General features: G+C 46.0%; 1 protein-coding gene across 1 annotated transcript in view; it reads left to right on the forward strand.

Annotated features, from left to right (window-relative positions):
* NCAPH2 (non-SMC condensin II complex subunit H2) overlaps nucleotides 1-17522 on the forward strand; it is a 228765-nt gene that overhangs the window by 74666 nt on the left and 136577 nt on the right. The window contains exon 7 of the mRNA XM_075345425.1: nucleotides 17356-17435. Within this exon, the coding sequence (XP_075201540.1) occupies nucleotides 17356-17435 (80 nt within the window). The remainder of the gene's footprint in view (nucleotides 1-17355; nucleotides 17436-17522) is intronic.

A 17522-nucleotide genomic window follows, 5' to 3' on the forward strand; every position in this document is an offset into this window, starting at 1 on the left:
AACACTACGCCAAAGTATTTCTCTACGTTGGGGTCCCTAGCTTGTATGTGTCCTCTCATGCAGTTAAAAAACTTACCGTGTATGGGAAGCTGAGACCCAGGCTATTTATGCGTATGATATGGATTGGCAATAGGTGTGGTTGGGAGGGTTCACAAACGAAAAATTACTAACAAATAGGAATAACGTTTGGAACACCATGCTAAGTCCGAACTGGGTGCAAAAACCTAAAAAAACATCACTATGGGGAGATAAGGTATGCACACCAGTGACTATGTAAGGGGAATACATGAAATAGCCGAAACTGCTGTGTGAATACTGACTTGAAAAATCCAGTAGCTATATGCAAGAGTGAAAATGTGAAAAATGGAATCTGCATTACTGCCATGAACATATGAATCAAGAGAAATTTAGCTACTGAATTGATCAATGCAATAGAGCCCCAACACTACGCCAAAGTATTTCTCTACGTTGGGGTCCCTAGCTTGTATGTGTCCTCTCATGCAGTTAAAAAACTTACCGTGTATGGGAAGCTGAGACCCAGGCTATTTATGCGTATGATATGGATTGGCAATAGGTGTGGTTGGGGAGGGTTCACAAACTAACCCGATAGGGCTGAGTAGACAGGAACTGGAAGAGGTACTCTGGTTCTGGAAAACAGACAGGTACTGGGCCCAGGATAGTTGGTACAGGAAGTCACAGACAGGATCGTAGGCACTGGCATGATCAACAGGTAGTGGCACAGGACATCAGATACTGGCAGGCACAGGCATGGTCATCAGGTACTGGCACAGATCATCAGGCACAGAACATCACATATTGGCAGACACTGGCACGGTCTTCAAGTAGTGGCAGAGGACATCAGATACTGGCAGGATGGCAGGCATTGGCACGGTTGTGAGGTACTGGCACAAAACATCAGATACATGCAGGTATACAGACAAGGCTGGCAACACCAGACTCTAGGTACACCAGTTCCTGGACACGCAGGATACGCCGGATGCAGGATACACCGGACTTCAGGCAGGGCACTGGGACAAGTGTAGAATTCAGGCTGATACTATATAATATATAAATCATATTGATAGAATATCAGAGATACTTGATTATACTTTCTTTAAAACATTTAATTTAATATGTAAATTAGTTGGGTGGTTCAATCACTGAAGTTGTGGCCTCTGGCTATATATGTGTTTTTTGTATAACTAGTCAGATGTATTGACAAAGGGTAAAGGCCTAGCTGAAAACGCGTTCTTTTTGTTTGTATTGTGCTTCTATGGATTGAATCCTAAAGATTACTGAAAGTTTTGGAGTTCCGGTCTTATGTTCATATATTATTTGGGTGTGCCATCCCTTGACCGAGCACCTGCAATTTTGAGTGCCGCCTGGATATCACTTCTCATTACGGACCTGTTGCTTAGGGAGCTCAGCAAGAGCCAAGGACTGAAACACGTGGGCAGCCGCGGAGGAGAACCAAGGTCTCCACAACACGTGGGCGGCATTCGGGGCAACAGAAGACTACGTGATTTGTGGGCAGCCATGCAAGTGAGCAGAGGACCACTTAGCACGAGGATGGGCATGTCGACAAGCTGGTGGCCAAAGAGATAATGGCATCGGTGACCCTGCTGGGCAGGGAGAGAGGAGAACGCAAGGGCATAGGCAAGCACCAAAAAGTCAGCGAATACAGGCCCCGTCATTACAGCTTGATGCCAGCTTTCTATTCACAGCTGACATTAACCCCAAAAGTATTACCCCTCTTGCCACCTCACCAGGACAATCGGGAAGAGCCGGATAAAGCATCAGAATTGTCGCATATAATGGATGCGCCACTTCTAGGATGGCTGTGGGCTGTTATTTTTAGGCTGTGAAGGGCCATATAACCGTGGGCCTTCACAGTCTGATAAGACCAGCCCTCAACTGTCTGCTTTACCTTCGCTGATTTATTAAAAAAAAACAAACAAAAAAAACAAATAGGGCTGACCCGTGCCATTTTTATTCAATTATGTAAATACATTTTTAAAAAAAAGTGTGGGATCCCATATATATATATATATATATATATATATATATATATATATATATATATATATATATATATATATATATATATATATATATATATATATATATATATAATATGTGTGTATATATATATGTGTGTATATATATATATATGTGTATATATATATATATATATATATATATATATATATATATATATATATATATATAATTTTTTTTTTTTTTTTTTATTACGAGCCAAGGTTAAGCAGACAGCTGAGGATTGCAGCCCGCAGTTGTCTGCTTTGTGACAGTTATCAAAACATAGGGGGAACCCTATGTGTTTTTTGTTTGTTTTTTTTTTTCCTTTTCATTACCAGTCCACATTTGTTTGCAGTACAATTGCCTTACAAAATTACATTTTGCTTCCTTTTAAAGACCCCTAGCGCTTACTACGACCATTTTACAGCATAGAAGTTCAGGTCTGCATTAACTTATATGGGGACCGGGTTCAAGTTTGGATCCTAAACCAAACTTTTAACTTCAGTCTGGACGAACCCAAACTTCCACGGGTCCACTCATCCCTACAATACATAGATAATATGGGAAAGTCCTAAATAATATATGTGGGAAGTAAGTCACTGGTTATTTTATTACCCCGCACGAAAACATTCTTGAGTCATTAAAGATCCCTGCTAAGATAGCCTAAAAAAAACAGTCAGGAGAGATAATCTTTATTTGTTCCTTTCTACTAATGTAAAGTGTAACCTATAAACACTTTTATGACCGCTCCTGCCAGTATTTTGCTGCTTTATGTGATGTCACGTCGACAGAGGCATGACTTTGTTGACGGGCAGCACAGCTGACGACATGTTGCCGCCATGCTGGGCATGTACAGTACGTCAGAGTCCCTGCCCCCCTTCCCCGCACCTTCCCACACATTCCGTAGTGCAGTGGTCTCAAAGACGCTGCCCGTAGACTGCATGTGGCCCCTAATGCTTCTTGCGGCGTGCAGGTCCGCAGCCCCCTTGATGATCGCTACCTGTCCTGGGGGCCGGGCCCGTGCAGTCAGCACTTTATGTCAGATGACAGATTACCGGGGGCTGCGCAGATGCAAGCTCTCTCTATGATCAGCCGCCGGCCAATCAGAGGCCAGCAGCGGATCATAGGCGTAAGCTGTATAGAGAGCTCGTCCCTGCACAGTGCCCGGAAATCTGTCATCTGATATAAAGCTCTGTCAGCAGTGGCCCCTGCATTCGGCAGCGTTCATCAAGGGGGCTGCGGGCTGCAAGAAGCAAACAGGACACCGAGGGAATAGAGGACGGGTTAGAAGAATTTGGTGTGTGTGTGTGTGTGTGTGTGTGTGTGTGTGTAAAATGGTACAAGATGGAGCATTTCTACAAGAAGAGGACCAGGAAAGGGGACATTACTATAGGATGGGTACAATACTACAGGATGGGCACATTACTACATTATATGTGCCCATATTGTCCTCTGTAGTAATGTGCCCATATTGTCCTCTGCTAGGGGTCAGTGCTGGGCAGACTACTGACAGCCAATGAGTGTGCAGAGGGCGGGCGGGGCTGGACAGTGAGGCTGGGCGGTGCAAGCTCTAACTGTGAAGTTTGGCAACCAAGGACAGGAAAAAGTCAAGTTTGCTTGAGCTCCAGGTAAATAAATTGGTAATTCAAGAGGAACAAAAGTCAGAAAAAAAAAATGTAGGGATGTTTTATATGACGATACAGCATAGATTAGCTTAAAAAATGTTGAAGTTTTTGTTGGACAACTTCTTTAGGCTTTAGTATATTAATGAGATCATGCCCAATGTGTCAGACAATTTATTAGCCACTATTGGATTTTTAGCAATCTCTCAGTTATGCAACTTTGCTTCCATGTTACATACTGTACATGTCGCAGCTTCAAATATCAGTAAAGTTTGTGGATGCATTAGTGCATTTTAATTTCAAACGCCTTAAACCCCTGAGCATCTGTTAGCTAACTAAAGCACCTCAGACCAAGTCATCTCCGTTCCCAAAACCCTTATGATTTATGTAAATGGATCAGCCAAGGTGAACCCTAGAAAGCAGTGAATTGTGAACAACCTGATATTTTTTGTAAATCTGACACCCTCATAATTTATGCATTAAGTGGGAGGAATTTTATTAGCTTCCAAAGCCCCAAATAAGTAAGCTGATCGTAAAAATGCTATAAAATCTGACTACTAGAGTCTTTCTGTCCTTCAGTATCCCACCCTTTTATTGTCGTCTTTTTCTGCCTAATTATAGCTTTTTGGGTTCAGAACAGCCAGTCCTCGAGCATCCTTGGATTCTTGCAGATACTCCTTTTATTCGTGCCTGTCCTCTACTCAAACTAAGATATCTGAACCACTGTTTGACCTTGTAGAAAAAACTATGTGAGATCCATATTGGGGCATTATACAAGTACTATAGTAACAGAGACATCCATACCATTTTAAGAAAATTTAACTCGCCCTATAACTGCTAATATATATATTTTTTTCATGCCTCCGGCTTCATCGTACACTTAGCTAGAAGCGTCAGCTTCAAACTGATCTATTCTTCCAACTAGGTATCTACATGCATTTAAAGGGCATAATTACTGATGAGCACTACCATGCTTGTGTGCTTGGTCCTCGTAACGAGCAGTTGGACACTTGGACGGGCTCGACTCAAGTATGAAGTAAAATGGAAATCTGGAAACTCAAGCATTTTCCAGATCTTCTGGTAAAATGCTCGAGTTTCCCATTGACTTCCATTATGCTTGGTACTCAAGCCAAGCCCATTTGAGCTTTCGACCTACTCCTTTTACGTACCAAGCATGATAGTTCTTGCTTATCACTAGACATAATACATTTTTAAAGGGGGTCTGACACAGATTCATTGTATACTATCGACAAAGCAGATATTTTGCATGATGTGGACTTTTCCTTGCTTACAGATGTATTGGACAACAGTCTTAAATAAAATGCATTTATTGAAGGACGTGATAGTGTGTAGGGACCCTAATAATATGCATTCTAGGATATTTGGAAAAATATCAAGGAACAATGATTCTCAGGCTTTGCCACACATTGTTTATCAAGTAACCCATCCACACCGTCAGAGAGACTGACCATTCCAATATGAGAAAATCTGGGATGCAGGGTTGAATTTTCCGGGGTAAGCAACTTTTGTGCTATCAAAGGACATGATATTTCTGCAGTGATCGTACAACCATTCAATTGTACATGAGCTATTTGTTATGTGGGGACACATGAAAATATCTGTGGGCCTTTAGATACAGGACTGTGGAGTTGGTAAGCCAAACTTCTGACTCCAACTCCCTCATACATGACTCATGTTTAAGTGAAAAATTTACTGTAGTAAAATGGTAAAATTAGACGTTTAATCATCATCATTATTATGATCCATTAATCAAGCTATTTAGAGAGAACATAAAATATATTTATTGGCGTACAACTTTAGAACACAAAAAACTTAAATTGTAAATATGCAATACACTATGCAGTAAGGGAAAAGTAAAACAACAGATTTCAACAAAAACGCACTGAATAATATTTGTGCCATCTATGAATTTGTTCTGAGAAATACTATCGCCTCCATCAGATCCTCCTTCATAGATGACATTAAATCTGACCTAAATATTTTAAGGCTAGAGAACAAGCCCTCTACACTAACTTGGGTTGGTGACAAAGCCGTGACCACATGGGCAACATCTCTAACAATCTCAGGGTATCAAGGAATTGCCTCCTGCACAGTCAGTTTTGATGAATGGTTGAACTCTTCTACTTCTATAACAGCAAGTGAAAAATTTTGCTGAAATATAGTCAATCTGTTTGCTATAGGAGCAGTAGGCCAGGATGACCGAATTCCTCTTGCTCTTGGCCGTCCTGTAACCAACTGCTCATCCTAACCGCTACGTATCGTAGCATCTTTCCTTTAGTACTCTGTTGATTATCCAGCGATATACGATGACTTGGGTCCACATAAACAGCTGCCAGAAGAATTTTATTTTCTAGTAGTAGTGTCTGTCTCAGTTTCCTTGAAGCAACAATGCCATCTGCGATTAAACCTCCTCTTTGGAACAGGCAAAACAGCAAGTTCTTACACTCCTTTATGAAAATGCCGGGTGTTAAATAACCAGCTTGTCATTTTTTTTACTCACTGTAAATGGGTGATGAAGCAATTCCTTCAATTCAACCACCTGTGTCTATTGACCTTCATTTAGTGTTACCTGAGGGTTGGCCATGCCTAAAAGAAAGGGTTTCAGCTCAAGCACTCGCTCAATCATTAAATAAGTGCTGCCCCACCGAGTAGCTTGGTCTGCAATTGCCCCTTTTTCAGCATGTCTCTTCAAGATGGAATCAATTTTAAGGGTTCTGGAAGCAACAACCAATTTCCTCACATTGTCAATCAAGAGTTCCAGCATGTCCCTCTTGCAGACTATCTCTTATTACCAGCTCAACACAGCGCATGTGTAAATAGGAGAGAGATGTGAAGCAGCTACAACGAGATCTTCAAATTCTAAAGTATCATTTTGCTGTTCTTCTGTAGTAATATCTGCTTGTACCTCATTTACAGTAACAGGACCATGGCTCCATCTCAAGCTTATTGAAGTTTTCTTCTAGCTCCTGTTCACCTTCATTATTCTCATTCATCACTTTACTTATGTTTGAAGCATTGTCAGTTACAGTAACAAGAACTTATTCTAGCAGTTCTGAGAGTGCATTTGTTCCTTCCTTCCCAGTGTGTTTTACCCTTATATGTAGAGGAGGAACTTCACTACTTTTCATGTATATAAAGAGCAGCACAGATTCATCTCAATTAAAAGCCTAGATCCTTCTATCAGGAATAGAACAGCCATTTATTGGACATTTCATAACTTTCCCAAATTCCTATGAAAAAATATTCAGCACATTCTGCATTGAACTAATGAACCCAATTTATTTTATATTTTAGGAGTCTATCCACTTTAATTTCAACTCCACTAAACTGGACAGAGACTCCACAGCCCTGTTTTAGGTGCATTAATACATTAGAACATTGAAATGACTGATATAACTACTGTAATATTGAGTATCTGGTTGATGAGGAAGACTTATGCTGTATTGCTTGAAATAGAATTGCTTACGTATAAAGGAAAACAGTCATCCTAGTCATGTGTATTTTTAGAATTAATTTGTATAGAGAATTGTGCACCGTGTGCTGGGGGGAGGAGGTGAGAGTTATATGCTGGGTTTTTGTTATTTTTATTTTTAGAAAATGTCAATAAATATTATTATGGTTTAAAAAACGGACATCACCAGTTTGCCAATGAAATGCGTTAAGATAGAGGTTTCCATAAGAGGTACACGCAGACACTGGGAGTGGGGGGGGGATTATACTGTACATATTGCTATTGTTGTTATCTTGCTGTTATATATGAAAAGTCAATAAAAACAGTTTAAAAAAAAATAAAAATAGAGATTTCAAGAGGTGCACCCACCCGACATAATTACCAACTTAGACCAATTGATTGTAAGTCCTGAGTCCCTGACAAATTGCTCTACAACAGACTTTGCTGTACTTAATGAGGCAGTGTTGAAATAGTAGCATATTGTACACATACAAGCCTGTCTTTCTCTGACGCCTCATTGGGGGACACAGGACTATGGGTGTTATGCTGCTTATCCATAGGAGGACACTAAGTAGATGCAAAAGACATTAGCTCCTCCTCTGCAGTATACACCCCCTGGCCGGGCCAGGCAACCCCAGTTTTAGCTTAGTGTCTGTAGGAGGCATATCCTTTCAAGGTTTTTTGTTATTTTTTGAGGGCGACGGTTTCCCCTTGGGACCGATCTCCCAATACCATCAACCGGCGGGAACGCGGAGTGTCGCCTCCCTGTACCCCCTCATGCGACGCTGGATCCTGGGCTGCATCTTACTGGATGATGGGTCCCACAGACACCGATTTTCCAGAGGCCCAGGGCGGAGGCACACTTCCTCAGCTCCTTTTGCAGGCACTGAGTTGATACATTGCACCTGTGTGGCCGGACACAACAGGCTAACTCTGCTATTTCCACTGCCTGGACTGAGGCAGTGTTAAGGTGAGATCCTCCCTGACTGGTTTCCCAGGCAAAGGGAATAAGACGGCTCCCAGGGCTAATGAGCTCACAGGCTTTATTCCCACCATAGCTGCTTGCTAGCTGGAGGGAGGGGGAGTCCCTTGATGATTGCAGGGAATCCTGCAGAGACAATCTACCGGTGGCGGGGGAGGGCTCCCAGGACTAATGAGCTCACAGGCTTTATTCCCACCATAGCTGCCTGCTGGCTGAAGGGAGGGGAGTCCCTCGCTGATTACAGGAGCCCCGCAGAGACAATCTACCAGTCATGGGGGAGGGCTCCCAGGACTCATGAACTCACAGTCTTTATTCCCACTAGCTGTGTGCTGGCTGGAGGGAGGGGGCGTTCCCTTCCCGCCGTTTTTTCACTACTTGCAACTGACTTCTTCTCGGCGCCTTTTTTAGCCCTAAGCCCCGCCCCCCTCCGGCCGCAATAAGCCAACCCCCCCGGAAAGTGCACGAAGATCTCCACTCCACACAGAGCGGGCTTACTCCTTCCTGAGGACGCAAGGCTATTGGCTGATTCTGGTGAGGTACACCAAAGCAAATACGAACCTTGCTTCTCACTGCTTCACTGTAGCTCTGCAGATCATTGCTCCCCCTCCTGGCATACTCCTACCAGGAACATGCAAAATTCCAAGGGTACTAAGAGTGCTAAGGCTCACATAGTCTATTATTCAGCCTGCACTACCTGCCACGCTGAGCTACCACGTAAACACACCTCTTCTTTCTGTGAGTCCTGTGCCCCTGTAGCCCCCCCAAGACCCCACCACCGCTGCAACCGTCAGCCCAGAGCCTAGAGCTCCCAGCCCACCGGAATGGGCACAGTTTCTGTCCCAATCCATGGAAAAACTGTCCCAGAACCTGGTGCTGGCTATGCAATGTTGTCCTCCGCACCCTTCTGGGCCCCCGGACGGAACGCAGCCTATTGTCACCCCTATGTAGGGTCCTTCTGAGGAAATCCGGGCTCATGCTTCACCGGTTGCAGGGATCAGAAAAAGGGCACACGGCCAGGTGTCTCCAGCACTCTCTCATGGCCCCCAGGGCTCTCCCTCGGGAACACACAGGGCAGACTCTCCCACACGTTCCATGGCTTCTGAAGAGCTGGAGGAGGGAGAATGCTGTTTGTACAAGGATGATTCCTTGGTCTCAACCTCCCCAGATGATCAAACTGCAATAGACTCCCTTATAGCAGCAATCAACCAAACTCTGCATGTGAAGGATCCCCCATCCACTACCACTGACCATGCAGTCTCCTTTAAGAGGGCAAGGAAACCCCAAAAGGTTTTCGCTGATAACCCAGAGTTTCAAGATATCCTCACAAAGCAAAGGGAGAAACCTGACAGGCGCTTCGGTAACCGAACACTCATGGAGTCCCGGTACCCCTTTGCCTCACCTGCCCATAAGGGCTGGGCCGATCCGCCCTCGGTCGACCCCCCCCGGTCTCCCGCCTTGCCACAAAGACGCTCCTGTCTTTACCCGATGGCTCCTCCATCAAGGACCCGACAGACAGACAGGTGGAGCACCTTGCCCGCTCTGCCTTTGAGGCTGCGGGTTCTTCGCTCTCGCCCTCCTTTGCCTCGGTGTGGGTCGCAAAGGCGATCTCTGTCGGGGCAGAATCCCTTAACACTTCGCTTGAGGAATCCCAATTTCCTCATACCTTCACAGAGGTAACAGCTCAAATTGCCGCTGCGGCGAAGTACCTCATGCAGGCCTCCATTGACGCTGCTACCTGCGCAGCCTTTGCCGCCTCAAATACCATAGCCATCCGCAGCGCTCTCTGGCTCCGACAATGGCGAGCGGACTCTGCCTCCAAGAAGTCTCTCACGGGCCTCCCCTATTTTCCAGACAGATTGTTTGGCGAACGTCTGGACAAGCTCATTTCGGACGCCACGGGAGGAAAGAGTACCTCCCTTCCCCAGCTGAAGCCCAGAACGACCTTCACCAGACGTCCACAGTCCTCGTTCCGCTCCTTTCGGAACTCATTTGGTTGGTCGACATCCCGCTCTGCCTCCGCCGCTAGCCGCGGACTACGCAGAAACCGACCTTCTCAGCTCTCCCCGAAACCCACTTCGTCATGGCAGCCTAGACCAAAACAGTCCAAGACTAGGGAGGCTCGTCCACGACGTTCCCCCCCCCCCTAATGACTCCTTCGGCGCCCCGGAAGACACACTCATTGTAGGGGGTCGACTGCGGCTCTTCCAACACATCTGGGCTGCCGCATCAGACGACAAATGGGTGCGAGACCTTGTGCCTTCCGGTTACCACATAGAATTTCGGACCCGACCCCCGAGTCGGTTCTTTCTCTCAAACCCCGCAAAGACTCAAAAACGACGCGAGGCCTTTTTCTCAGCAATCCACTCGCTCCAAATGGCAGGAGTGATAATACCTGTCCCGGACGACGAGAAGTTCAGGGGTTTTCATTCGAACCTTTTTGTGGTCCCCAAAAAGGATGGGTCAGTTCGACCCATCCTGGACCTCAAACACCTGAACAAACATGTGCACGTACGGACATTCAGAATGGAGTCCCTAAGGTCCATTATTGCATCCATGGTCAAAGGGGAATTCCTTGTCTCCATAGATATCAAGGACGCGTACCTGCAAATACCCATCGCCCCAGCTCACCAAAGGTTCCTCCGCTTCGCGGTTCAGGACTCTCATTTTCAATTCGTAGCCCTACCCTTCGGCCTTGCCACCGCACAAATGGTCTTCACCAAAGTCATGGCGGCCGCCATGAGTGTCCTTCACACCAGGGGAGTAGTCGTTCTCCCTTACTTGGACGACCTCCTCATCAAGGCCCCCTCCTTCCGCAACTGCTCAACCAGTGTGCAGATTACCGCGGACACCCTATCCCGCTTAGGGTGGCTACTGAATCTAGACAAATCATCCCCTGTCCTATCACAATCCATCACTTTCCTGGGCATGTCCCTGGACACCCGTCGGGGCTTGATATCTCTCCCTCAGGACAAGGCGATCGCTCTACGACAAGCGGTACGCTGCCTTCTACGTCCTTCGTCTCGCTCCATTCGATTCAGCATGTGGGTGCTAGGCAGGATGGTGGCGGCTATGGAGGCAGTGCCCTTTGCTCAGCTGCACCTCTGTCCACTGCAGTTGGCACTTCTAGCTGCCTGGGACAAGAGCCCCTTCTCCCTGGGCAAACTTCTTCACCTGACGCCTGCAGTCAGGTATGCACTCCGCTGGTGGCTTCGGCCCTCATCCCTATCGAAGGGGAGATCTTTTCTCCTAGTGAACTGGCTGGTCCTGATCACGGACGCCAGCCTCCTAGGCTGGAGAGCAGTGTACCGGCGCCACACTGCTCAAGGACGTTGGACGCCCCAGGAGTCTTCCCTACCCATAAACATCCTGGAAATCCGCGCGATCTTCCTCGTGCTCAGGGCGTTCTGCCCTCTGCTAGCGGGTCGTCAGATTCGAGTCCAATCGGACAATGCGACAGCTGTAACCTATATCAATCAGCAGGAGGGCACCCGCAGCAAAGCGGCTTATCTCGAGGCCCACAGGATCCTCAGCTGGGCCGAATCCATGGGGTCAGTGATATCAGTGGTACACATACCGGGAGTAGGGAACTGGGCAGCGGACTTTCTAAGTCACCAAGGCCTGGCCGCAGGAGAGTGGTCTCTCCACCCAGAAGTGTTCCTCCACATCTGCAATCGCTGGGGTACACCAGACGTGGATCTAATGGCCTCAAGGTTGAACGCAAAGGTACCCGCGTTCATAGCCAGGTCACGCGACCCGCAGTCCATCGGCGCGGATGCTCTAGTCTGCTCCTGGCACCACCTCCGCCTGCCTTACATATTTCCACCTCTACCCCTGCTGCCGCGGGTAATCAGGAAGATCAAGGCAGAGGGAGTCCCGGTGATACTGATAGCACCGGACTGGCCCAGGCGCGCCTGGTACGCCGAATTAGTACAAATGCTCACAAACGTACCGTGGCGCCTTCCAGACATCCCAGACTTGCTGACCCAAGGGCCCATTTCCCATCAGAAATCCAGAGCCCTGAAGCTGACGGCATTTCCATTGAGACCTGAGTATTAACAAGAGCGGGATTCTCCCCCGCGGTTATCTCCGCCATGATCAGCGCCCGAAAGCCTGCTTCATCCCGCATTTACCACCATACGTGGAAAATTTTCCTTTCATGGTGCAGTGAAACTAACGTCCAGCCTATGCCTCTGGCCATCCCCAGAATTCTCGACTTTCTGCAGTCTGGCTTGTAAGCGGGGTTGGCCCTCAGCTCCCTTAAAGGGCAGGTCTCAGCCCTCTCAATCTTCTACCAATGCCGCCTGGCTCAAAAAACGCAAGTCAAGACCTTCCTGCAGGGCGTTTCCCATCTAGTTCCCCCGTACAAACGGCCGCTGGACCCATGGGACCTCAATCTCGTTCTGGACGGTCTCCAGAGGTCCCCCTTTGAACCTCTCAAGGAATCCTCCCTTGCTCTTCTGTCCTGGAAGGTAACATTCCTGGTGGCAATTACGTCCATCAGTCGGGTTTCAAGCGGCAGCGCTCTCTTGCCGCGAACCTTTTCTGATCTTTCACCAGGACAAGGTGGTTCTGCGCCCCCTTCCGGAATTTCTTCCAAAGGTTCCTACCCCGTTTCATTTGAACGAGGACATTGTTCTGCCTTCTTTTTGTCCGCACCCAGTTCATAGGGTGGAAAGGTCTCTGCATTTGTTAGACCTCGTCAGAGCTCTCAGATATTACATATCCAGGACAGCCCCCTTTAGGAAAACGGACTCTTTGTTCGTCATTCCTGAGGGGCCTAAGAAGGGACAGGCAGCTTCAAAGGTAAGTCTGGCTCGCTGTATTCGCTCTGCGATCTAGGAAGTCTACCGCTTGCAACTCAAGCCCATTCCTAGTGGGCTGCGGGCTCATTCCACGCGAGCAGTTGGCGCTTTGTGGGCCATTCAGCATCAGGCTTCAGTGGAACAGGTGTGTAAGGCTGCGACCTGGTCTAGCCTACATACTTTTTCAAAGCATTACAGAGTCCATACCCAGGTTTCAGCTGAGGCAAATCTGGGTAGGAAAATTCTGCAAACGGCAGTAGAGCACCTCTCTCAGTAGGCGCTCCAAACTGTCTGGGACTGGTTCCTCGTCCTTGGGTTGTGTTGTCTTTCTTTTATTTTTCCCACCCATGGACTGCTTTAGGACGCCCCATGGTCTTGAGTCCCCCAATGAGGCGTCAGAGAAAAACGAATTTTTGTGTACTCACCGTAAAATTGTTTTCTCTTAGCACATGTAGCTGCAGTACACATCGGGTTAATTAACCCGATGTGTACTGTAGCTAGGAGAGCAGGAAGCCAGCGCTAAGCAGTGTGCGCGGCTCCCTGCTCTCTGCACATGTAGCGACGTTATGATCGCTGCTGCTTCTTCTGTGTTTGACAGCTAAGCAGCCATCATAACAGCGACTTACAAGGTCGCTGCTACGTCACAGAAAATGGTGACGTAACAGCGACGTCGCTATGTGTGTACCCAGTATTACTCTAATTCTGGCTTGCAACCTATCATATAGTATTTAAAGGGGTTGCCCACTACTTTTACATTGATGACCTATCCTAAGGATAGGCAATCAATGTCTAATTGGCCGGGGTCCGACACACCCGCCGATCAACTGTTCTCTGTCCCAGCAGCAGGAAATGCTCAGTTACGGCGCTGCTCCGTCTTCTGATAAACCCAAAAAGACAGAAAACCAGCAAAAAAGCCCAGAGTATCAGAACTATAATCAAGATATTTTTTTATTAATTCAAACACACAAAATCAGATATTTGAAATGAAAATACACAAAAAAACAACACACCCAAATGTTGGAGCACAGAAAGTGCATTTGTGCATACAGGTTATACTAGCAAGTAACCGCTACAATATATATGTGCTAAGAAAATAGAATACAGATAGCATATAGACAATTCAATAAATTGTCGAAGGCGTCCCTCTCCCTGAAACGCGCGTTTAGGAAACACGCTGTTGGAACCCAGGCTGATTAAATACAGTAAGTTCCTTGTCACTTTTAGCCTACTTTTTACACTGTGTGAGGGCAATAGGTATATAAGCAAACACACAACTCCCCATTTTCCACATGCCATGCAGGATGTGCACAGGTCACACACTCTCCTGGATAGGTGTTTAGGCACAAACAATATTTTTAGTTTTATATACACTGTAATTACAAATGCTAATACAATTGACAGTATTTCTCACCAACCAGTGATATCAATTTATTTGAATTGTCTATCTACTATCTGTATGTTATTTTCTTAGCACATATATATTGTAGCTATTACTTACTAGTATAAACTGTATGCTCATATGCACTTCCTGTGGTCTGACATTTGGGCATATTGTTTTTATTTTTGTGTGTTTTCATTTCAAATATCTGAGTTTGCATGTTTGAATTAAAGGGAAGGTGTCGTAAAAAAATGAATAACTGAAAAAATATAAAGTTTTAATGTTACTTTTAAATGATATTTGTTTTTAATTGAGAAATATATATATATATATATATATATATATATATACATACATATATATATATATATATATATATATATATATATATATATATATATATATATATATATATATATATATATATATATATATATATATATATATATATATATATAAAACATTAAAACTGATATTTTCCACTCTTAAGCACTAGGCGGAGCAGCTGCTGAAATCCTGCTGTGGAGCTACTGTAGAACTAGCTCACATTACAACTGCAGTAAAGTGGGCAGAGTCTGCTCTCCTGTGTGTGATGTCACACCTCCCCCTCCCAATCTGGGTGTTTACAAAAGGATAAGAGAGAATGAAGTTTAGGATCACAGTGCAGAGCCATTTTGTTGGTGGCTGCAAAGTGATCCTAATGTCTAAAGTGTTACTAAGGCCAGCTGCATAGTGCTCCACTTTATCTTGCGCCCCACTGACTGTATCCCAATGCCCCACGGACTGTATCCCAATGCCCCACGGACTGTATCCCAATGCCCCACTGACTGTATCCCAATGCCCCAGCCACATGCACTCACCTCAGACCTGTGCCCCCGGCAGCATGTCCTGTCAACAATCACAGTACATAGCAGAGAGCAGTGGAGGCCCGAGGTGAGCACACGCGGGGTGGGGGTGAGCGGAAGGGTTGTGTGACCGGCGGAGAGGGGGGTTAGCGGCAGAGTGGGGGGGGTGAGCAGTAGAGTGGGGAGCGGCACGCCAGGATGAGTTACGGTGCAATCACCGCTGCCCGGCACCGGTACTCACCCCATCCATCCCGGCGGGTGACGGGGAAAGGGGAGCACACAGCATACACTGTCAGCTCCACCAAGATGGTGCTGATCTCCTCCCTGTGCTGTGATCTGGACAGCCCAGCAGACGCTGTTTCTATGCATTATAGGGTCGCAGTCCAACAACGGTCTTCTATGCACAGAGGGCTGCCATAAATGAGGTAACTATTGTTACTCACAGCAAATGCAAGATAGCAGCCCCCAGTACTTCAGTAAAACTAAATTAAATAAAAATTGAATAAACAGTGAATTTAATTTTGTATTAAAAATACTTGATTTCATAATCACTATTATTAATAGAAAAATAAAAAAATGCGACACCTTCCCTTTCATAAAAAATCTTTATCATAGTTCTGATACTCTGAGCTTTTCTTGTCGGTTTTCTGTCTTTTTTGGGTTTGTATGTTTTCCCGATTTGTCCAGTTTTGACCATACTATCCCTATTATAGCCACACATAATTGTTATGGCAATATAGGTGGTTCTTTTGTCTATTAATGTGCGTTTCAGTCTTCTGATAGACTCCACGGCCGGGTACTGCACATCCGCCTCATATTCTAATAAATAGGAGGCAGATGTGCAGCACCCTTCCTTGGCCGCTATCAGAAGACTGAGCAACGCTGGAACTGAGCATTTCCAGCCACCTGCTGTCGTTGCCGGGACCGAGAACAGCTGAACGGCAGGGTGAAGGGTGTCAGACATTGGCTGAGCAGACAGTGATGACCTATCCTAAGGATAGGCCATCAATGTAAATGCAGTGGACAACCCCTTTAAACACAAGACATAAATTTCTACCCAGTCCTATCTTTCTCAAGATAATAAAGAAAAGGCTGCATTGAGAGAGCATAGCACACAATGACATGTTACCAGCTGGTACCTGCAGATTCAGATATAACCTTCTAAGATACTTGTCTACTTGGTTTGTATAAGCCGTCTGACCTGGATGTACCTCTGCAACTCTGTACAACAACTCCAGAGCTTGTAGCCAAAGCTTTTGAAAGGATTTAATATCAGCAGACACAAAAGAAAGGCCTAAAGGGGGCTTTACACGCTACGATATCATTAATGTTTTATCGTCGGGGTCACGTCGTTAGTGATGCACATCCGGCGTCATTAACGGTATCGCAGCGTGTAACACTTACCAGCAACCTTAAACGTCCTCCAAAGTGGTGAAAATCGTTCACCATGGAGAGGTCGTCCTAAAGCCAAAAATTGTTAATGGTTGTTTAAAGATGTTGTTCCTCGTTCCTGGGGCAGCACACATCGCTGTGTGTGACACCGCAGGAGCGAGGAACCTCACCTTACCTGCGTCCCGCCCGCAATGAGGAAAGAAGGAGGTGGGCGGGATGTTCGTCCCGCTAATCTCCGCCCCTCCGCTTTGATTGGCCGACCGCTTACTGACGTCGCTGTGACGCCGAACGCACCTCCCCCTTGAGGGAGGGATTGTTCCGCAGTCACAGCGAAGACGCCAACCAGGTAAGTGCGTGTGACGCTGCCATAGCGATAATTTTCGCTGCGGCAGCGATCACACGATATCGCATGCACGACGGGGGCGGGTGCTTTTGCATACAATATCACTAGCAATTGCTAGAAATATCGTAGCGTGTAAAGCCCGCTTAAGCGTCAGGAACCATGAGGTCTTTTCCAACTTCGGGCAATGCAACCATTACTGCCTCTCTCATCGATGCTGGCAGCCCCTGGCTATCTGTTACATTTTGAATCACCTTCAGCAGTTGTATTACTTCATCTGCCAGCTTATAAAGTTCTACCGGGATACAGTCTAGGCCCAGGGATGAGACTGACATTGCTTAGTTTAGAGTAGCCCGCAGCACAGACATCAGGTGCTCGATGCAGTATAATCGTTTTTCTAAGTCATAGTCCTGCAATATAATAGTTTTCTTGTGAACGGAGAGGGTTGCTTTAAACAATCTACATTTGATACTTTATTTTAGCTGGTGAACATTGTTCCCCTTACACCAATGGCGCTTGTCCCTCCTGAGGAATTGGAAAAGAAAAACAACCCTCTATGCAGGTGAGTGATTCACTTATTACTTGGGATCGAAAGTGGTAGGTGTGCCAATGCATGAATCACTTTTTTTTTTTTTTTTTTTTTTTTGCT

The sequence above is a fragment of the Anomaloglossus baeobatrachus genome, chromosome 4 (genome assembly GCF_048569485.1).
Source record: "Anomaloglossus baeobatrachus isolate aAnoBae1 chromosome 4, aAnoBae1.hap1, whole genome shotgun sequence".
Lineage (NCBI taxonomy): Eukaryota > Metazoa > Chordata > Amphibia > Anura > Aromobatidae > Anomaloglossus > Anomaloglossus baeobatrachus.